Source organism: Ochotona princeps, chromosome 9 (assembly GCF_030435755.1).
Source record: "Ochotona princeps isolate mOchPri1 chromosome 9, mOchPri1.hap1, whole genome shotgun sequence".
Taxonomy (NCBI): domain Eukaryota; kingdom Metazoa; phylum Chordata; class Mammalia; order Lagomorpha; family Ochotonidae; genus Ochotona; species Ochotona princeps.
The window spans coordinates 6,741,550-6,764,233 of NC_080840.1; the positions used below are offsets into that span (position 1 = coordinate 6,741,550).

The 22,684-nt window shown below is 50.4% G+C and overlaps 2 protein-coding genes across 5 annotated transcripts in view; one reads left to right on the forward strand and one right to left on the reverse strand.

The window, feature by feature from the left end:
- The window catches only part of SLA (Src like adaptor), a 54,469-nt gene extending 37,161 nt beyond the window's left edge, over positions 1–17,308 (forward strand). For all 4 annotated transcript variants that reach the window (XM_058668459.1, XM_058668458.1, XM_058668460.1 and 1 more), the window contains 6 exons: positions 6,045–6,144; positions 6,803–6,889; positions 9,645–9,748; positions 12,394–12,525; positions 15,801–15,933; positions 16,652–17,308. In XM_058668459.1, the coding sequence (XP_058524442.1) occupies positions 6,045–6,144; positions 6,803–6,889; positions 9,645–9,748; positions 12,394–12,525; positions 15,801–15,933; positions 16,652–16,865 (770 nt within the window). In that variant the 3' untranslated portion in view covers positions 16,866–17,308. The remainder of the gene's footprint in view (positions 1–6,044; positions 6,145–6,802; positions 6,890–9,644; positions 9,749–12,393; positions 12,526–15,800; positions 15,934–16,651) is intronic.
- TG (thyroglobulin) overlaps positions 1–22,684 on the reverse strand; it is a 205,445-nt gene that overhangs the window by 58,916 nt on the left and 123,845 nt on the right. The window lies entirely within an intron of this gene.

Consider the following 22,684-nt stretch of genomic DNA (forward strand, 5'->3'; position numbering starts at 1 on the left):
CTCTGCTGGCCAGAAGCAGTGTTAGAAACATGGCAGTGCTACACCCAGGACTGGGTAGGCTTGGCAAGCACTTGTCCCAGTCATACTCTCGTCCAGGACTCAGGGTGTGGTTGAGCAAGTCTCTGGCAAACAGTGGCCCTTGAAGACTGCTTCACCTGACTTTCTTTTTCAGATGCAAATTGGGATGGGAGCAAATTTCTCTTTTTCCGTTATGTGGGTTGGAGGTCACCTCTAAAGACAAGGTGAGGGGTCTCCCCACCCCACCACCCACTGGTTAAGAGAATTCCCCAAGTCGTACCCAGTTTATGACCAGGCAACCACATCAAGTACTGGTGTGTTGCCTTTTCAACCCCTCAAACCCCCAAATTCCCCTTATCAACTGTGCCATCTTTACTTCCTTTTCTCTCTTACATCAGCAATGCAGGAAGGGAAGGAGCAGCTGGGGACGTAACAGTCCCTGTCTGCAGAGTGCCATAGGTTGGGGTCGTCATGGAACAAACTCCCTCTCAACTAATGTACCCCTTCCTCATAACTTTTTCAGTTAAGTTTCAAATGCTTGGGAGGGTGGGCAGGTTCTGCTGTTTGCTTTAGGCCACCACTAGTGGGACTTGAAATTCAATAATCTTATATGAGCAGAGTTGCTAAGTTCGCATCGTCCATGAATGATGTTATATATGCCCACTGCAGAAAAAAGGTTCCTATTCCTGCTGTAGGCCCACACTCAAGTGTAGTAGCCTCCTTTGATGTGAGGTAAGGAGTCCACGGGCCAAGGGCCCTTCATCCCCCACGGCCCCAGGGGTTGGCAATGTGGCAACTGGGGAGCTTTTCCTATGCCAGGCATGGGGATGTCAGGGCATATGTCTCTGCACATCTGCTCCCAAACTAGGCTTTCCAGCACATTCTCTATTAGTCTGGTTCCAGGACATGAACTACACTGTCACCAAGTCCACAGGGCCAGCAGGACTGGATGAAAATGGGGCAGGTTTCAGAGGCAAAGAACCCTGATCCAGGTTTTAGAAATATGAAGAGCCTCATAGTCTGTAGTCATAATTTTTTCCCATAACAGATGGAGAAACTAAGATTTGGGGCAAAAATAATAACAATAATAACTTTCTTTACATCTGGGAGCTAGAAGGATGTTCACAGCTCTTAATAAGAAATAGTCAGGGTGAGTATTTGGTACAATCTTCAAGTGGCCACTTGGGATGTCTCCCATCAGGAAAGGCTGCTTGAAGTCCCGGCTTTGCACAACCTGGAGGCAGCAGAGGATGGCTCAAGTCCATGGGTTCCTGTTGCCACAGGAGAGGTCCAAATCAGGATGGGCTGCTGGCTGTGGCCTGACCCAGCCCTGGCTATTGCAGGCATTTGGGAAGTGAACCAGTGAATGAAAAATCTCATTAAAAGTAAGTAAAATCTTATCAAAGTCAAAGAAATGACCACTATGTCCCAAGGAACAACACAAAGAAGGGCCCGTCTTACTCTGAGTAAGTTGTCTTAGTAGCTGAGTTCTGCCTGGTGTGATTCCTCTGCAGGACCCATCTCTTTTACACACTTGTGCATTTTGTTCAATCTGAGGCCTTCCCGGGGGAAGCCATCAGCAAATGCTGTGCGTCTGAAGCAGCTCCTGTTCTCAGCAGACGCCGTCTGTGTTTAGATGAGAAGACATTCTCACATCTGCCTGCTTTTTGGCAGTTATCAGCCTTGGGGGAGGCAACCCTAAACCCGTAGCTCCCGAAAAGGATGCCAGTTGCCACTCAGTGAGGTCGCCCTAAGCACGTGATTTTGCATGAATGCTTATTCTGATCAGACAACGCTCTTTGTATACATGAAGCAACCCGGCTCAGGTTAGGTAAAAATACAATCTTCCCCCAAATCACAGAGCTATTAAGCAGCGAAGGTGGAATTTAAGCCAGGTCTGATTGATTTCAAAGTTCATTCTCTTTCTACAAAGCTCTTCCGAAAATTCTCCCTGGAGTTCTCCTTTCACGCTTGGCACATATTTCGTGACTAAATTCATTTCCTTATCTTAAGCCTGCAATAACTCTACCCACTTCCTCACATCCCTCATCTATCTGATGAAATCCAAGCGCTCAGCCAGTCAGAACGCCAGGGGCTCCAGGAGGACATGGTGGTATCTTTGAGCTTCAGGAGCAAACTTGCATTTCTTATCTGACATTGATTTCAGAGTAGACCCTGAAGCTCAGGATAGTCTCAGCTACTGAACTTGCTAAGGAGGGCCCTCTTCACAGCCAAGTGCAACCGGACCTGCCCCAGCACCTTGTGCAATGCTATCCTGCTTTCTAATGCTCATGATACAGGGCACCAGGATTACACAAGTCGCCCTGCCAGGGACCAGACATGACCACAAGTCTGTAAGCTAAAACCCAGATGCAAGAACTGCCCAGAGCTTTTTCAGGTGTGAGAGCATCACCATGTCACCATGGAAACTGTAATGGAAGCTCCAGTTGATTATTGTGAAACCTACACTCTCCAGGCCCTTTGTCTGCCCTGGAACCATTATGTTCCTGATGGGATTGGTGGTTTCATTTTCTTCTTTTTTTGATTTGGAAGTTATTTTGCTTACCTGAAAGACAGAGTCATGGAAAGAAAGAGACAGAAAGAAAGATCTTTCACCTGTTGGTTCTCTATCCAGATGACCACCAGCCCAGCACTGGGTCAAAGCCTGACTCCTGGAACTCCACCTGGCTCCCTTACGGCTTCCAAGTGATCGGCACCTGGCTCTTCCTCTATTGCTCTTCCTGGTGGTCGGAAGTGGTGCAATCAGGACTCAAACTAGTGCTCCCGCAGGAAGCTGGCACCATAGGTGGTGGCTTGCCGTGCCACAGCACCGACCCCTAGCTTCAGGTGTTTTTGAACAGCAGAAACAACAGTTCTGTTGTACAGTCTGCCTCCTCACTCTGACATCCATTGCCAAGCCACATGCTGACACGGTTTATCTCAAAGTTCTCTTCCTGATACACAGTGTATAACCTGTGGCCCTTGTTTCAACACTGGTTTTTCACAAGGAACTTTTGCCTTGCCTGCTCCCCACAAATCAGTTTCTGCCTTGACTATGTTAAAAACATGGCACTATGACTATTTCTAAGGGTGCATTAGCAAAAGTACTGCACAGTCAACAAGCCTTCCCACGGTGACTGTTCTGCCACAGGCTCAGCGCTGTAGGACACATCTGCTTGCACTCCGGAGCCCACAGTCGATCAGAGAGGGGGTCGGTCTCCATGGTCACAGCAACACAAACATTCATGGTGGGTGAAGGGTGATGGCTTCAAAGGAGCAGGAGGGTATGGGTGGAGCAGGAAGACGAAGGCGCCTCTAGAGTTCTGGAGCAGGGAGCTCTGGCCTTGACAGAGGCTCGGGGGAGTCAGGCGGTGGGGGGTAAAGTGTTCCAGGCTGAGGGAACTGCCTCTATAGGGGTTTTGAGGCCCAGGAACATGGCAGCTTTCAGAAGCACCCAGTCAGAAGCTACACTAAGCAGAGGCCATGAGGACTGCACTAACAAGCAGTTCTGTCCATCCAGGAATAACAGAAACCATCACAGACTTGGAGGTCAGACCCTGGACGTACAGATGAGGAACGTCTGGCTGGTTCACTTGCCAGATATGGCCAGCCTGGACCGGAGGGTAGCAGCCCCAGGCTCCAGGCATCTTTACTGGAGGGCTGAGCCATCATGTCCCTTAGGCCTCCTCACTGGCCAAGCACCATCCTGCACTGCTCCTCCTGTTGTGCTTGCAATTTCAGGTTCTTTTTCTTAGGTGGACCTCCACATTTGCATAAGCGTCTCGCTCCGACAAATTCAGATTGGCCCCTTCTTAGAACTCGGGACTTGTGGCTGCCAAGCTGGCCCGGGTTCAGTGCTACAGGCCTGGGTCACGTAAGGAAAGCCTTCCTGATTCTTTTTTATGAAATTCAGTGAAGGAGAATGTGAGGGAACCCCCCTCCTTGCAGGCACAGGGAAAGTTGTCAGGGAGACAGGCCTGAGGCCCTTGCCTGGCCAGCCCTGCCATGGCCCTCCACGCTTCTTTTCAGGAGCTCTTTCCAGAACTCTGAGCTGGAAAGTGTCAGAGACCACTTACTATTTCCATCTCACACCAGAAACTCTTGGTTTTACATTATATGCTATTTGTGACTCAATTTCCCCAAGGAATTTGTTTATGAATCTCTGATTCATGTATACCAATTGATAACCAAATTCTTTTCTGGAAGCGTCATTCCTACCTCTGACTTATTCTAGCCCATGACATTTCCTTGACTTTGTCAAAGAGACATGTGATGTGGAGCCCCTTAGACATCAGGGCTGAGAGGCAGGATCTGGGGGTCCCAGCATGGGACTTTTTGGATCCTAGAAAGTAAGTCACTTGGACACAGAACAGGCATGCCTTTGAGCTGGAGCTTCCTCTAGACTTCCCTACGCTGAGGATCAGGGGAGTGACACCTGCCAGGACTGTGTCCATGTTCTCTAGAGCATGAGTTCATCCCTGCTTGGCTGATGGCAGATGCTTGCCGAACAATCGCTGGATGAATGGAGACATGGTGCATTCCCCAGTCTTCTAAGTTCAGATACTCATCCAGCAGGTGGAGGGGTCATTGCCAAGGCCAGCAATGACTGCATTTGCTGATTTGGAACACAAAGGACATCCCTAGAAATGTAACCCAAGGTTACTTCACATTGAGTGCATCTTAACTCTAGTAAATCACTAAGGGAGAACAATAAAGATACTGCTTGGTGTCAAAAATCAAGTTTTGAGGTTGGTCCTATTGTCATTGCTGGTGATACTGGCATCCCATATTAGAGCACAAGTCCCAGTTGCTCTTGCTAATGTGCTTGAGAAGGCATTGGAGGGTGGTCCCAGAGTTTGGGACCCTGCCATCCTTGTGGGAGACCTGGAGGGGGTGGTGGCTCCAGTTCTGACCCAGATCTGACTGTCGTGGCCGTTTGGGAAGCAAGCAGGTAGCCAGAAAATCTCTTTTCCTCTCCCTGTCTCCGTCACTCTACCTTTCAATAAACAAACAACTCCTTGTAAAATAAAAATAAATTCCTGCATTATCACTTTATGTCTAAAGTAAGAAGTGTTCACAAGAGACAACTATACAATATTTTCCCTTTTTCAAAATCTCACCAGAATTGTACTCAATACACACAATGAAAAGTGTCATTTTCTTCCTCTGCCCTCAGCCCAGACAAACGTAGGGCTTTATGCGCAGGAGTTTCAAAAAAGTTCATGGAAAACGAACATATGCAAAAAAGTTTTGAGCACGGAGCTTGGTTTTTGCATAATACACATTTTCCACGAACTCTGAAGAGTCCACCTGTTCTACGAGCGGGGAGCGTTTTCTTTTGCCTCAGAGTTGGTGACCTCACTCATGGTGGTGCCACAGAGGGTCCCTGAGGCAACAGGAACAAGAGCCACTGCTTTCTGTTTGAGACAGAGATCGACAGTGACCATCTGCTGGTTGGCACTCCCCCATACTCCCACAATGACTGAGGCTGCATCAGGGCCAAAGCTGGGAGCTGAAAGCCTTGTTCTCCCACATGGTTGGCAAGGACCCAACTGCTTCAGCCATCCCTGCTGCCTCCTTGCATTAGCAGGAGGTTGCTCTCAGAAGCTGCAGCCAGGAATGGAACTCCAGTGCTCTAACATGGGGTGCTCCGAGGGCATTTCCACCACTGCAAGATGCTGCACCAAACTTGCCTTTCATCTCTCAAGGATCCCGGAGGGAGACATGGTTACGCTCTCAGAGAGAAGGAAAGACCTTGGTGGGATGATACAGGGACAGAACCGGAAGCCCGACCCTGGGACTTCTACTCTTAGGTCTTAGGATACTGTTTTTTCAGGTGTAGACACTGGGGTCCAGACAACTCATGGGCAGCAGTTTGTCACCTGCCCTGGGTTCCTGCAGATGTCTGTACCTGTCACCCCTTCAGGGTGAAGTTCCCAAGGAGCCACTTCCCTCCTCATCCTCCCCTCCCAGGTGCCTCTCGGCACTTGACCAGTGGAAACACTGCCGTTGATTTGTTTCCGCAGGTCTGGAGAGTGACTTCCTGGCTGTGTTGAGTGATTACCCGTCTCCTGACATCAGCCCCCCAATATTCAGGCGTGGGGAGAAGCTGCGAGTGATATCTGAGTGAGTTCATTTTGTGCAACTTTAATACCCTCAAAAGCAGATGAAGCCAATCTGGGGGGAATAATGAGGCTTTAACTTCAGTTGGCTATTGAGAGTGCGTAGGAACCAACTTCTGCTTCTCACAGTGGCTTGGCATCCACCACACGGGTGATGAGATGCCACCTGCCAGTGCCAACAAAGAAATTAACCACAGGGTTTGAGAATGCAGCCACTGATGTGCAAAAAGTATTGCCCTTCTGTCTGTTGCGCCTGACTCAAAACATGCTGAATAATAAAACCAAACCAAACATAAAGCTTATTTACATGCCCACTGGTGTGGCCCCATGCAGTCATGCTGGCTAGACTTCAGGGCACTCGGCAATATGGGAAATATTGTTGACTTTACAAAGTCTCTCACTTGCAGCCTACAGAGAGAATATCATTTGGTGCCACTATATGGGATGGTTTGTCAGTTGGTCTGGAGCTGATGGTGCCCTGCTGGATACACACATTCTGTAAACTAGATATTTTTAGCTGGAGCACTTCTGGTCACCATGGTCAAGAGCAGTCCTCGGAAGATAGCTGTGCACCCTGTGAGTCACTTCAATTGCTGTGTCCACACCTCTGCTGTTCTGTCGCTGACTGACACACCTGCTCCTGTCTGTTCTTATTCCTGCAGCGAAGGGGGCTGGTGGAAAGCCATTTCACTCAGCACTGGCCGTGAGAGTTACATTCCTGGAATATGCGTGGCTAGGGTTTACCATGGGTGAGTACATTTCTCATATAGATGTGTTAGAATGTGATATTTATGACTGGTGGTTCACAGAGAGGTTCCAATATGCTATTGTGGATGGCAATGAAGGCATTGAGTTTAGAGGGGAAGTTCCTACTTCACCCTGCACCCATGAGTCAACATGAGACCTGTGCTAATTAACTTCTCCTTTCTGGGGACTCAATTTTCCCATCAGTAAAATGGAAGACGTCAGGCTTACAGCTTTACCATGGCACATTTGACTCACAGTTCTACCAAGCTGTACCTGGCACACAGCTCTACCATGCTGTACCCAGTCATAGCTTGCTTTCCTCCACTGCCAGATAAAGATCCCAACAGACAATAATAGGTATGATTATATGAACCCATGGATATAGGTGTGAGGAAGATGAGCGCAGCAAAGCCAGGAGTAAAGGAAGCACCCGGTCAACATCAGCTGTGTTCTCTACAGTTACACATCTTGAACCACAGAGACTGCTTAACTGCCAGAACTGCTTAAGGGCCCAAAGTGGCAGAGGCAAAACAGGAAGAGAAGCACACATTCTAAAGAGTCAGCCTTGGCAGATGCAAAAATAGCACGCTGCCTTCTCCTGTGGCAGTGTAGGCGTTGCGGGCTCCTGGGCTCTGAGGTTCCCTTTCTTCCATGGAAGACCTTCCTAACTTCATTGAGCCTTAATCTCCAGCTAAGAGGAAAGGGGGGGGGAGAAAGAAGTAACTTCATTGAGCCTTCATCTCCAGCTAAGAGGAAAGGGGGGGGGAAAGAAGTAACTTCACTGAGCCTTCATCTCCAGCTAAGAGGAAAGGGCGGGGGGGGGGGGGAAGAAAGAAGTAACTTCATTGAGCCTTCATCTCCAGCTAAGAGGAAAGGGGGGGGAGAAAGAAGTAACTTCATTGAGCCTTCATCTCCAGCTAAGAGGAAAGGGGGGGGGGAGAAAGAAGTAACTTCACTGAGCCTTCATCTCCAGCTAAGAGGAAAGGGGGAGGGGAGAAAGAAGTAACTTCATTGAGCCTTCATCTCCAGCTAAGAGGAAAGGGGGGGAGAAGAAAGAAGTAACTTCATTGAGCCTTCATCTCCAGCTAAGAGGAAAGGGGGGGGGGAAGAAAGAAGTGCCACTTTTACACCTGGCAACTGACACCTGCACAGCCCGAGGATGACACATAACGAGGCACCCGGACACACCTTGAAGGCTGGAACTGTTGCCCTGTATTTCAACATTGAGGATTCAAACTCTGAGCCCTCGACACCCTTTCTGGGCCCAAAATGGTGGCAGCAGGGAGAAAGTGGGGCCACAGTCTCTCCTGGACTGGTTGCTTGTCATGGGTCCTCACTCCTTCTGTCTAGGACCTTTGTGATGAAGATGTGAAACTGAAATTGTCAGGAGTTGCGACCAATGGGAATCCAAGCAGATGCAAACTGATCTTCCAGGGATACTAGTCTCATAGCCACAACAGCATTCTTTGGCACACAGGAGAGACAGGCCAAGGACCATGGTTGCAGCATGAGTTATCCCAGAAGGCACACCAGCTTCAACTGTGCCATGACCGACGTGGTTACTCAGACAGACCACTTCATCATCTCTGACCCTCGGCAGCCTACTCTCTGGGAGAGACAGTGTCAACTGCCTGGGAGCGCCCAGATGAGGACTCTATCTTAAGTGCTTACCAGGGGAAGTGACCCTGGATTAGCATTCATGCATGGCCCTTGACATTGTTTTATTGCTTTTGTCTTAAGTGGAATGTCATGGAAGAATGTGAACACATCAATGCTTGCTGCATACCCTGAAATCATTAATGCACCATGCACTGTGCAGAACTGAAGAAACTGTTGACCTATTTGACTGAGTGCTACATCATCAAGATCTTCACAAGAAACTGTCACGATGATCATTGTACGAATGAGGGGAAGCCACCTTGTGATTCAGGAGCACTCAGCGCCTACTTGTCCAACTTGCACCTGGGCCATGGTGGAAGGGCATGGCCACACAACATAGCAGGGCCAACAGTCACTGTGGCACACAGGGACTGGGTATATGGCAGAGAAGCCAGGGCTCATTCACTCAGTTGCAGGGTCTCTTACATGGCAGTGCACACCTGCTCCCTTGGACACATCAGCCAACATAGCATCTCCTTCTCCACTGAGAATCGACAGTGTGATCTGAAAATGAGCAGGGGCTTCTCTTGGGAACACAGATTCCTTGTGTGCGGAATGGCTTGCTAAGAGCATTTAGGGTGCTGGGCTGCCTGAGGGCAGGTGGAAAACTGGGCCATAGCATTATATCTGCTTTCCCTAACTAAGTATATATGAAGAGCAACACCCTAAACACAAAGCCACAGCCCCGTAAGAGCAGGATGGCCCTGCCCTGTGAGAGTGTGGCAGGAGGGACACTGTGAGTAGCGATCAGAGACACACATTACATGAAGCACACCCGACAGGCATGCTGGAATGTGCTGCAATATGCGTCAGTCACATCACCATGAGTGCAGATGCCCTGTGTTCCCTGAAGAGGTGGATGAGAGAGGCTGGTTATGCCTTACAGTGTCATGATCCAGTGGCACATCTGGCGTGGAATAGGAACTCAGGGAATACTATTTGGAGGATTCAAACTTTCCCCCAACTCTCCAATTCCAGAAGCTTCCGATCATCTGGGCCTGAATTTCAGATTCACTCTGATTTCCACAGGGCCTGACTACTTGTGGAGGAGTTGTTAGGCACACTCAGGACGCTCACTGCTGTCTTCCCACTTCCCAGATGGCTATTTGAGGGGCTGGGCAGAGACAAGGCTGAGGAGCTGCTGCAGCTGCCAGACACGAAGATGGGCTCATTCATGATCAGAGAAAGCGAGACGAAGAAAGGTGAGTGTCTGTCCCCAACTGGCGCATCACAGAGCTCCCTTCCCCTTCTTGTCACTGCTGTGGTCAATGTCCTGAGAACCCCACACTACGGGGAGCCACAGAAGCCTTGGGGACTAGAAACAAGGACTGGCACCCTGCCCGGGCACAGCTCTGGATACTGACAAGGCATTGGATCTTGCTGTCTTCCTGCCACAGAGCCTTCTAGCAGCTGAGAACCAAGTGAATGCCAGGAATGGACAGTGTGCTGGACAGATAGATGCTGCTGGAGGCCTGGCCGGGCCCCTGTAATGGCCTGCTAGAGCTGAGCTCTCCCATCTGTGAAATGGAAGGAAAATCTTCCCTGTGACAATGCGATGCATGTGTGTGGGCTCTTGCCACACAGGAAGCCCACCACGGGAGGCCCCTGTATGTTCCCCATGAGGCAGCTCAGACGCAGGGCCCCCTGTGCTCACACATCCCCGCCATCTGCATTGCCACTGCTTCCCAGGCCCACACAAGCAGGATTAGCAGGGGCTCTTTGTTCAACAAAGTCTCAGGCCCTCATTTTAGTCCCATGAATGACTAAGCCCTCACCCCTGCGTCCCTTATCTATAACCTGGGTTACCAAGAAAAAAAAAAGCTGAGTTCCATGCCTGTCCTGGGTGTAGGAAGGGCTTAAACTACTAAAACGCAGAGACACTACAACTTGCCCTGACTAAACCATAGCAATAAAAAGACCTTTCAAATAAATGCAGAAGATGCTGGTGAGCTCTGAGCTTGCATCACACATATACACACACACACACACAGAGTTCTACGAGAAGAGTGCCTGTTGTGCTCCTACTAGAACTGTCACCCGTATGCCAGTGCCTGTATCGGGAAAGCAGGGACTTGGGGTCTCAGAAACTTCCAAAACAGGGAGATCAAGAGTAAGGCAGAAGCAACAGCATGTGTGTGTCCCCGGGATCCCTAAGCTGGCATGGCCAAGGGAGGCAAAATGCTGTACGGGTGCCACAATTGGTCTAAAAATGGACATGTTGTCAGGTATCTGCAGTGGGGCTGTGCTGGGAGTGGCAAGTCGCTCCCCTGGGTATGCAAAGTTCTGATGATTTTTCTACTTGCTACCCTTGACTTGCTCACCATACTTCCAGTTCCCGTTGACATGACGGGAAGTCACTCACTGGGGTGAGACTGGGGGCAGGCCTAGAGCTCAGTTGGGTACACCCCTCAGAAGATTCTAGACAGGGACTTCAGGGAGTTCAGGGAAAGAGATACCAAAAGATAACTTTATTTTGGTGCAAAACCAAAATGAAATCCATGCATACATACGATCTTCAGAAAGTTCATGAATACACTACCCATGGATTTCAAGAGGTCTTTGCAGAACAGTCAGCTTAGGTTAAATCCCCTTCACACAAGCCTGAGGTAGTGTCTTGGCAGGAAGCCCCACCCAGGCTTCCCTTCCCATGCTGAGTACCTCTGGGTCTTCCTCTTGGGGCTCCTGTTTCCTCATTAATAAGGCAGCTGGATACAACACTTCCAGAGGTCTTACTGAGAACTGACAGGGATGTGGCCTAGCAATAGCTCAGCCCTCTTCCCCACTGTTCAGACATCTAGGATTCTCTTTCCCCTCTCGTGGGCTCATGAGTGTTTTCCAGTCCCAAACCCCAGAAGACACAGCAAGCACAATCCTCAAACATGACCCAAGTTCAGTTCTCCCAGCTTCTCCTGGGGAAGTTGAGGCTCAGACACTGGCAGGTGGCTGAGGTTCTTCTTTCTCTAGCTGATCTGGGTCCTAAGATGCTGACAGGGAAACCATACACCACTATTCACATGCCTCTTGGGGATGCCTTGAAACACATCTTAGCCAACACTTGCTCCCTGTCTCAGAAGACCAAGCTGGAGTTAGCGGGACTAGGCACCAGGAAAGGAGGTGTAATCAGAGGAAACTGTCCCTGGATGTGTGGTGTCACGGCAAGGATAGGATGGACAAAGGAGATGGCAGTGGCGACATCTTACAGTGCACTCGTGCAGAACCTGGATCTCCAGGCTGCAACCCAACTATGTGCATTGAATTTGTTTGAAGGAGTTACAAAAGCATGTGCAAGCACCCCAAACATTTACCTCAAAAGGCAAAAAGCGGGTGAGTACAGCAGTTAAGACTCTGCTTGGGGTTCCAGTGTCCCATTCCTGAGTGCCTGAGTTCAAGTCCCACCGCTATTTCCAATCCTAGCCTCAGGAGGCAGCAGGTGAGGGCTCAAGTAGTTGGATTCCTGCCACTCATGCGGGAGACCTGGGCTGAGTTGCTACTTCCTGGCTTGGGTCTGGCTCAACTCAAGCTGTTGCAGGCATTTAGGGAAAATGAAAACAGATGTTAGATCTTTGTCCTACAAACAAGAAGGAAGAACAGGGACAGGAAAATGCAAATGAGGGAGGGAGGATCGGGCCTATGCACTTGGGAGACCCCTGAGGAATGCACATTGCTACAACAACACACTCTGCAACCTCTAAGTGGAGAGCTCAGTGGCAGTGGAAGCCAGGGGCCAGGGGCCAGGTCCCTGGAGTAGCCCAGGTGAGCAGGTCTCTCTGTGTCCCTGATGGCTGGCTGGGGGCTGCTTCTGGGTGGGGACATGAGGGACCCGCTGACCTGTGCTCTGCCCCTGCAGGTTTTTACTCGCTGTCGGTGAGGCACAGGCAGGTGAAGCATTACCGCATCTTCCGCTTGCCAAACAACTGGTACTACATTTCCCCGCGACTCACCTTCCAGTGCCTGGAGGACCTGGTCAACCACTATTCCGGTAAGAGCCCCTCAGATCAGGCAGGCAGCTCCCAACTACATACCCTGGGCTGCCATCAGGCAGGCTGGCACCTAGCTCACCCCTATATGCCCCTGTCCATCCCACCTGTTAAGTACGCTGCCTTTTTGTTCACCCAGACAAAATTTCAGGCTGCCTGTGTGTCTCTCTCCAAACCTTGGACATGAGTTGAATGCACCCAATTTCAAACCCATCCTCTTCTTGGCTGAATGAAGGACACCACAGCAAGCTCCTATCTTGGCAACCACAAGCAGGTTGCACTTCCTACCTGTGGCAGGCCCTACATTTGGGAGACTGCAATGTAACTCATTTCCCCCTTTCCTGTTATGGCCAGTAGCCATCCAGTGACCGGCACCTTCCCTAAGCCCCGGTGCTGGCCTAGATAATCCTGTACTAGTCTGTGCTGCCCGCCAGTTCTGAAGACTCGGGATTGCACTTCACTTTTTTTTTTTGTGTGAGTCTTTCCTGCACCCAAGGCTGAGTCCAGACTGCCCCAAGCTGACAAGTGTATAATATTTATGCGGGAGAGGCACATCAGAGTCACAGGGAGAGAATGGAGGTGGGTCTGCGGCAGGCTTGGGAGCCAACTCTAGATGGAGCGCCATTCCCCCAGAAAAGCGGCCAGTGCTGAGTACTGGGCTAAGTTTCCAGAGACTGGCTGTTCAGGGCTCATGTCCAGGATCCCAGGTCCCTGCTGGGTGAGCTCAGGACAGGTCCCTGCCTCCTTGTGCCGCAGTGAGGCACATGCTCACTGCTTCTGTCTCCAGGGAATGCTGAGGACTCACAAGAGGCAGCACAGGAAAGGGGCCACTCAGGGTCATGGGCGCGGAATCATTCATGCCCACCAACTCTCTTCACCTTTCCCTGGGGCAGGACTTTCTCCTCCCCCTCCCCACCACACCTCCTCTTCCAGGTAAAAGGAGGGAAAGCAGCAGGCACATCTACCCCTCTCAGGCTCGGGCTGCAGACCTCACACTCCTGCGGGAATTTGCTCTTTAGGCTCCGGGGTCATGACCTGAAGGTACAAAGGGCATTTCAAGGAAGAAGCAGTCCCCATAGTATTGAACTGTCACCGCTGCCTTGCGAGCCGCAGACGAGGAAGGAACTCTAGGTGTAGCCAGAGGCAGGACCAGTTGGGGTTGAGGTATGTGAGACCTGACCAACCCACACCCAGGGCGTGGTGCTCCACTCACAGAGGGTGGGGGACCCAACACACAGGTCCTGTGACACGTCCAGCCCAGCCTGACATGCACCGAACGCAAAAGAAACGATTACAGAAATGGCTCCTGTGATACCGGAAATCCTGGCAGCTAGCTAAGAATGAAAGAGGAAGGGAGTCCTGGAAACAGCCCATTTCTCCTGGGTCTGAGCAAAGGCTGTTTGTGGTATTTGGCTTTTAATATCAATCATCAGAGTAATGTGGAGACCAGAAGTTTTGCATAGACAAAAGCAAACATGAGAAGGATGCTGCCCCAGCCAAGCTCTTAGGGCAGGCCCAGCCACTGGAGGCCGGGCCTGGAATGCCTGTGTCCACCCTCAGGCAGAGCTGGTGCCTCTGAGCAAGCAGGCCCTAGCCATTGTGTCACTCAGAGGGTCGTGGTCATCCGTTGACCTCCTGCCCATGACTGAAGTTGGTCTGAAGACCTCATGTGCTGCCTCAAGTGCAGGATCCCAAAATAGAAGCAGCAGAGTCAGTGCTACCCCCAGCAACCCTTCCTGCAAGCACTGAATCCGAGAGGCTGAACCCCGGGCCGTTCTGGCTCACGACTCAGGCCTGCAGGTTGATTTCGGTTCTTGTCCTTGGGACTCTAGGGAAATTGCTCTCCTCTTGGAACATCACTTGCTCCATCTAGAAAATGGGGCTTAGTTGCTTCTTTGCAACATTGGTGCACAGAAAAGGCTTGGAGCCTAAGGATGGTTAGGTGCACGGTGTTACTGAGAGAACAGAGGTAGCAGGGCACTCTGAGACCTAGGATGTGGCTCAAAGGACAAAGGGAGGCAGGTCAAGGTACCCTGGTGCATCCAAGCCAAGACATACTGGTGGGGTCTTCCTTGTCCTCGTTTCTTGATTCCAAGACAATGAAATGGGCTTCTATCACATTCCTCTGTCCCTGAGCAAGTGACTTGCCGCTGGGTGCCTCAGTTTGTTCCATCTCCAAATGGTTCTAGAAAATTCAATCTGCACCAAGTAAATGTAAGGCCTCAATGAGATGAAAGGCTGGGGTTGGCTCAGCACTTGGCTTATGCTGCCAGTGCAAAGTATGTGGCACCTGTGCTGCAGGCTACATGGTTTGCTGTCCAAGTCTTGGTCTGTCCAAGGTGGGATGGCCAACAGTGTGCTCTGGCATGCGTAGCCACAGCTGCATTGGTCAGTCTGTGCATCTCCAATCTGCCTCATCTCCTAACTGAGGAAGCTCTTTCAATTTCCAGCCACGACAGGCAAATTGTTTTAGATTCATATCCAATTACGCTTCCCTCTGACCTCACGGTGTCACCTCATCTTTCTCCCTGCATGCCCCAGGTGGATGGATGCTTGAGTTCACAGGGAAAGCTCCTCTGTACCTACAGGATGAGGCACTATTGTCCACTGGGCTGGCGGTCTCCTGTTGTTTGGGAGGTGGGGACAGTCTAAGGTAGGGTCCTGTCTAAAAGCAGGTGATGGACCACTCCACGATGGCAGCAGGGACTGGGGTTCTGCCCTGCCAGAGACCAGGGCATCCCACCTCTGCCGCTGTTTCACCTCCGTCTCTCCGGGGGACAGGGGATGCCCTGGGGTGCTCAGGCTGAACAAGGTGGTACAGCCTCTTCCCTCCTTCTCTGCGTCTTCCACACTCCTGCGCCTCTTTCACTACCACCTCCCTTGCCAGCCATTGTACTTACTCCCTTCTTCCTTGCTCCTCCCCTTTTATCTTCCTTATTGCCTACACATTGGTGAGCCCATCTGGCTGAGGCTCACCATGAGGTGGAACCAGGAAAGGCCGCCGTTGTTTCTTGTAGCCCCACATTGCAAGGGAGGAAGCAAGGTTCAGAGAGGTTTAGGATTGTTCACCATCAGGGGCACGGAGCTCTCTCGGGGCAGAGTAATGCTTCTCAAACAGCAGGGTGGCCTCACTCAGCCTTGCCTGCCATGCTTCATGCCCACCTGGGCTCGGTGTCCTCGTGCTAAGCACCAGGACGTTGTGTGGGGCAGTGTCCTGCACTCTGTGCCACTGGGGCTTCCCCAGAGTCCCTGGCTCACTGTCTGCTTCCTTCCTCAGAGGTGGCTGACGGTTTGTGCTGTGTGCTGACTACGCCCTGCCTGACACAAAGTACAGCTGCCCCGGCCACCAGAGCTGCCAGCTCGCCAGTCACCTTGCGCCAGAAGACTTTTGACTGGAAGCAGGTGTCCAGGTGAGATGTGTATGTGTGTCCCCACCCCATGAACATGGAAACACAAAATAGAATGTGAGGCTGGCACATGCACACCATGGCCAGTGTCCCCTAGGGGTGGGCACCCCAGCAGGTGCCAACCAAGTCCCTCAGCTTCTGCCAGTGACTGTGGGAGTCCCCATGCAATGCTAGTAGGGAATATTTTCTCACTTAACTTCAGCTTCTTCTAATGGGTAGACTCCCAGAGAGTAGCACATGAGTAAATGTTGCATAAATTTGTTGTTGAAATGCCGTCTATAGAGTTCAAGCAGACTAGCAAAGTCCTAAGGTGGTATCGTTTATTCTAAGAAAAAAAAAACCTTTTTGTTTCATTTTGTTTATCTTATCATCGGCTCTTACATGTACAGGACTATCTAGTTTGTGGCTGTTGGGTTATGTTAGTAAGCGACTATTAATCCAGACACATCACGGGCAAAATCAAAGCTCACTAGAGATCAGAATTCCCTGTGAGAGGCACAGCCCACTGCTCCTTGTACACACGATAGAGAACGATGTGTTTGTGTTGGAAGGCGGAGCCGTGTGAGGGGATGGAGGCTCACGGGCACCAAGTGCTCTGCCCAGGTCACACTGCTCACTGCTGTAAGAACTGGAGAACAGTAAGTCTGAGGCATGCTAACCTCACTGTCTTGTTCTCCATCCCTCTCCTCTCTCTGTGCCCTCCCTTTCTCCCAACCTGCAGGCTGCAGGAGGACGCTGAGGGGACAGGGAACCCGCTCGGGGTGGATGAGTCCCTTTTCAGCTATGGCCTGCGGGAGAGTATCGCCTCCTATCTGTCCCTAACCAGCGACGACAGCACCCCCTTCGACCGGAAGAAGAAAAGTGTTTCCCTGATGTACAGTGGCAGCAAGAGGAAGAGCTCCTTCTTCTCTTCACCACCATACTTTGAGGACTAGCTGGAGAGCAGCCAGCCAGCCATGAGGCATGGAGGTTCCAACTGTCACTCAGTGTCCTGTCCCAACTAGGGTGCCCGAGGCAGTGGAGCTGAGAGAAGCCCCTTGGGAACTCAAGCTCTCCTCCTCTTTGCCCACGCTGTGACCACAAGGACCTGGGGTCTGATGAGTGTTGTGACTCTTGATGGGCCAGGGCCGGGTATGTGCACATGGTGAAGATGGGCAGGACAAAGATTCACACAAGCACGGGAGTCTGGCCCATTCTACAGGAAACTGTCCATTGATCACACTCCGGGGACACTGGAAAGTCTGAGAGGAAGACTGACCAAGATCTGGGCCTGGTGGGTGGTCTGGGTTTGCAGATGGGTTCCTGCACGGAACTTTGTAACCTAGGGGATGTCATCTTTCATGTGAAGGGCACTCCGTGACACTAAACACTAGCCCAAAGGACTATGCCTTGGGCAGGCTTGGTGAAGTCAGGTGGCCTCCGTGATGCTGAGAGGGCCAAGCAAATGGGAGAGGGGGCAGGTGGTGGCAGGAACTGCACAGGCTTCTGAGATGTCCCCAACCATTAAGAGTTTCTCTGGATTGCTGGGATTGTTGCTGCATCAACGCATCTATTATTCATCCTTAACTGCCTGAAGAGGCACCTCGTTAAGTCCCTGTGCAAGGTGTCAGGCCAAAAAAAAAAAAAAATGAGCAAGTCACCCCAGCTTCTAGTGCAGCTGTAGACAAGGAGGAAAGTGTCCAGGCCAGTTACGTGGAAAAGACTCCTGGTTTACGCTGGCTTTGTGGCAGGTCACCGTGCTGTGGGAGCCCGTGTTCAGCAGCCACCCCAGGGCGTGCAAGGCTTAGCTGCTCTGGGCAAGCAGAAGCGGCTGGGTTGTTTTGTACAAAAGGAAACTGATGAGTTCTAAAGACATATCTCCTCTAAGGCCTGGGGTCTGCAGGGAGAACAAAGCAGAGCTCCAGGACCCGTGGCAGCCAGAGGGGCTTTCCTGTCCCCATCAACTGTGAGAGAAGAGACAGACAAAAGCATCTACCCAGGCCTCCCATCCAAATCATGCCAGGCAGGGGGGAAGGAGCAGGGTTCTGCAGAAGCCATGACCTGCCTTCCCCTGTATCCCAGGGGCTGCCTGTGGGGAAATGCCTGCTGTGGTGCCTTCTGCCCCCTGCCAGCATTCCTTGGATCTGAGCTAGAGTATGCACCCATGCCTTCCCAGCAGGCCCCAGGGGCTTATTTAGGGAGACATGTGTGGTCTTTTCAATAGTCACAGAAGGCTGCTTCAAAAGGATCCCCCAGCATGTGGGAGATGAACATGATCTGGGGACTGCCTCCCACCTCCAGACTGGAGGCCGACCCCAGCTGTCTGGGGACACTGCCTCCCACCATGAGAGCAGGGGCCTACCCGAGCTGCCTGCATGGTGTCTCAGCGCCTTACTTTCCGTTGCAACAAATCTGATTGGAATGCTGGGGGAGCACTCTGGTGGGAGGTGGGGGTGGGGAGACTTCTCAGTGGGAAGCATTACGCTGTATTAAATCCTGTATTTATTCCTGATGAAAAATAAACTTATTATGTATTTAAGCCTTGCAAAATGGACAGAGCATCTGAGTTGAGATGGACCAATGGTTCAATAGCCATGAGGGTTGGGATTTTCCAGTCAAGGCCAACTGCACAGAGAAGCAAAAAGAGCCAGCAGAGGAAACCCAGATGGGAAGCTTGCCCTTTGGAAGAGCGAAAGGCAGGTAGGAGCTGAGAGGATGTCTTACCGTCCTGGACAGCAGGTGGAGGGGATGGAGGAACAGCAAAGCCTTAGGACCCGCTAGATTCTTGTCCACAACCCCTGTGATACCGGTCTAGTCCTTCTCCCCAGAAGGCCCTGGCATGTGCTATCTTACAGGCTCTGCTCTAGGAGCTGAGGCTGCAACCATGTAGGTCAGAGGAGGTCTCTGACACATGGAGATGACAGCACCAAGAAACCAAAGGCTGTCCCACAAGTGGGCATGGGATAGGACCTGGCAGGGTCCCATCCGAGGGTGCCCAGGAAGGCCTTCGAGGGAGGGAGGGAGCGAGGCAATACTTGAGCAGGGGTCTGAGAGGCACATGGAAAGCAGCCATGAGGTGGTGCAGGAGGTGTGTGGGAACTGCCCAGCCATTTTGTAGGCAAAGCAAGAGTTGAGGCACAGAGTGTGTGGGGACAGGCATGGCCAGGGCTGACAGAGGAGACAGCCCAGTCCTGCAGGGCAGGGGTGGGAGTGGGGTCTACTCTCGGGAATTGCTGTGCAGGGTAGCAGGGTCTTTCTCACCCGCTAGCAATGTTTAGAAGGTTACAATGGCTGCCCTGTGGGAGATGAGGTGTGAGAATCTGGCTCTGTGTTGTCTCCCTGACGCAGTCTTAAAGCTAAGGATGTAGAGAATTTGAAGACAAAGCTGTGAGAAAAATGAACAAAAGGAAAATGTATGCCGTTTTTTGAAGCAAAATGGAATTGAAGAGGGAAATACATCACATAGGAATCAAGAGAGCTGTTTCAGAAGCAACCATAAATTATGACAACACACTGATCATCATCCGTGCTAATCAACAGTTTCAAAATGCATGAAACAATTATTATAGAAAGAAATGACTCTACAAGCTTATTTGGAGATTTTATTGCACCAGTAGCTGAAACTGAAACTGATGGATTAAACAAAGGAATGTAAATAAACAGATTCTGGTAACACTAAGTGATTTTTACACTCACTAGTGGGGAAGCCATTCGATCACAGAAGTCCTGAGGAATGTCACAGTCGGCTACATTCCAGTTATGCTTTCCAGCCCAAATGAAAGAAAATCAGATAAAGCTGGGCTGTGGGGTGTAGCTCATAAAATCGTAGAGAGTTGGCTGATTGAAATATGACATTGACCAAAGAAGAAAGAAAGAACTCATGAAGCCAGCTGCCAACTCAAGAAGCTGAAAGAATAAGGAAAGAGCAGGAGAGAGTGATACGGGGAAGAGGTTTCAGGGAGGCCATCAGTGAAGCAGAGTTTTCAACACATAGCCCAGACAGGCTAAGAACAGTAAGAGTGACAGTGCTGGTGAAACACAAGCAGGTCTGATCATGTATAGCAAAGGCGGAACAAAAGCAGCCCGTGCAGGTCTGTTCCCAACAGCCTGCCAGACAGGGTGCCTGAAGTCCTGAGCCAGCCTGGGCCCCTCCCCTCCATGTGCATCCTCTCTGTACCATTGGGGACCCACTTCCTCCTCCTCCTCACCCGTGGTGAGCATCCCTGACTGGATCCTGCAGAAGAGAAAGATGAGGAGCAGGCGTAAGGAGGTGCACGGAGACACCCAAAGAAACCAGGGTCCTGAGCGACCTGGAGACACTTGGACGCTTCTCACCTTGGGAACGATACCAGAAAGAAAAAAGAGAGATTCTTTACTCTGTAAACCATGTAAGTGGTGGGTCTCTTCGTCATCACAACTGAATATTTTTGTTCCAACAATCACAGCTATAACCCTGCCGTTATTTGCAGATGATGAGCCATCTTCATTGAAAATTCAGCTGAACCAGATTTCAGAAGTGATGAGAGCTCAGCCAGTTGCTAGACCAACTTACTTGTGGAGAAACGTACAGCAATTTGCTAAATCAGACTATTCCCCCAAGCTAGAAAGCACGATACAAACTGAGTCACCTTTCACAAAGGCAACCAAGTGACATAAGGTTAGCTTCCCAAAACTATATGTGCAAGTGCTCTAAACTCTAGAAATAGACTCAAGGAAGTAAAAATAGCTTCGTTATGGAGTTAACCTGATGCAAGGCTGAACATCAAAACATACATTTTTTTCCTAAAATTAAACAAAAAAATTCACCAAACCTAATCCTTATATCTCCAGAAGAACTATTAGAAAAAGAATAAGTTAGAAAAAGAATAATAATTCGAAAAAGAATAAGTTTATTCTAAGACTAATCTTATTCTACAGAAGTCTCATAGCCTATGACTATCTCAGGAAATTTTGAGAAAAATAAGCCTCGAGGAGGTGCCCACACTATGAGAATTGTTACCCAAACAAGAGAAAGTAGTGCTTTGATCCCAAACCACCCTCCTCTTCCATGTCACTTTCACAGAATCTGGCAGGGTCTTAGGCAACCTTAATGAACCAGGTGCTCCCTAAGTGTTAAAGAAGTGCCAGGAAAATTAAGATTCTGTATAGTGACAAGCTACTCTTGTCAGAACTGAGATGAGAAATGTCATAAAAATACCAAACATGTAAAATAAGACAGAATTCTCTACTGAAGCGACATACCATATAGTTCAAATGTGGTTTGGCCCAGTCAAGAATGTGTTGGCATATCACTGCTAATGTGATGGCCGGAGGTGAGGGGGACTTCGGGGTTTTGGGGCCATGGGGGCTCCTTCCTCATGAAGGAAGTTCCCATGGAAAGGTGTGATTATCGTCAGACTGGGTGCTACAGCACACCCAGACACCACTCCCCTGCCTCTGCTTACACAGCGTCTTACCTTCTGCTTTTCTGCCACAGATGGAGCAGGCCTAAAATTGGCACAGGAAGCTGAGCAGATATCACTGCCCTGACCTTAACCTTAACCTTGCTCAACCCCCACATGTAACTCTCTTGTCTTCCTCTGGAGTATCAACTCACTGACACTGTTAGAGCCACAGAACACAGACTGAGACGAGAAACGTCCTCCCTGAGGTGCCATTCCCTCTGTTCCATGAGATAGGGGAAGCACAGGGCACCTCATCTCGGTGAGTTCTGAGGCTCCGGGGACCTTCCAGGTGGACATTGAGTATTCTGCCCACCGCACAGAGACCCCAAGGCCCAGGAGAAGGAGTGGTGTTTGCAAGGAACACTGACACCAATAAGCCTCAAATGTGGGATTCAAGCAGGAATCGAGGTAGAAAGGGGGCAGAAAAGCTGACCTAGAGGCCAATTGATGAGGTCAGGGGTTCACCCTGAGGAATGTGGAACTGAAGTAGTGTTCAAGAATGGCAAAGGTCCCTGAGTCCAATCACACAGGACATGACACCTCTGTCTTATCTGCAATGTGTGTGTGTGCCACAGGTCATCTTTCTCCTCCGTCCCGGCCCCCAGGGCAGAGAAAACCTTCTAGGATGTCCATTGCTCTGCCTTCACAGGTGAAGGACATGAGGTGGAGGGTTCCATCCAAACCCAGTACCTTAAGGCAGGGCTACCTGATTGGAAGCTTGGCTTCTTTTCCTACACCTGGAGACCCCAACGAAGCCCAAAGTCTCGAAGAAGCAGTCTTCACAGAGTGGACAAACATGGGTTTAAGTTCTACCCTGTGCCATTTGGCTGGCTGTGAAGCCTCTGTGCTACTAAGACTTCCTACCTCTAGACGGAAAACAAAATGGCAACCCCATGCCCGTCAATGTGAGAATCTGGGAGATGAGATATGAAAAGTGCTTTGTGGCTCCAAATGTGCTAAGCACAGATGAGTAATCATCACCGTAGGAATTTCTTTTAACTGATGTCGCAACAGCTCTTGCCTCCAGGATTTGCAGACTTCAAATTCTACTCCCAAATAAACTGCCAACTGACACTCACTCCCCAAACACCTGCTGGTGAAGAGCACATTTAATAACCGCTAATATATTGAAGTATTTTCGTCCTCTCAATCCCAAGTAATTTCACATGCGTCCCAGGGGCTGCTGGGAGCAGTTGGAAACGTTGCTTCCAAATGACTCAAACAGACGGGAGGATTTATTTTTAAATACACTGCCATTTGTTAAAACAGATTAGTTTTTGAAATTCCCCTAACACCAAAACCCTGAAAAAGAGTAACCTGCCTTCTGGGTC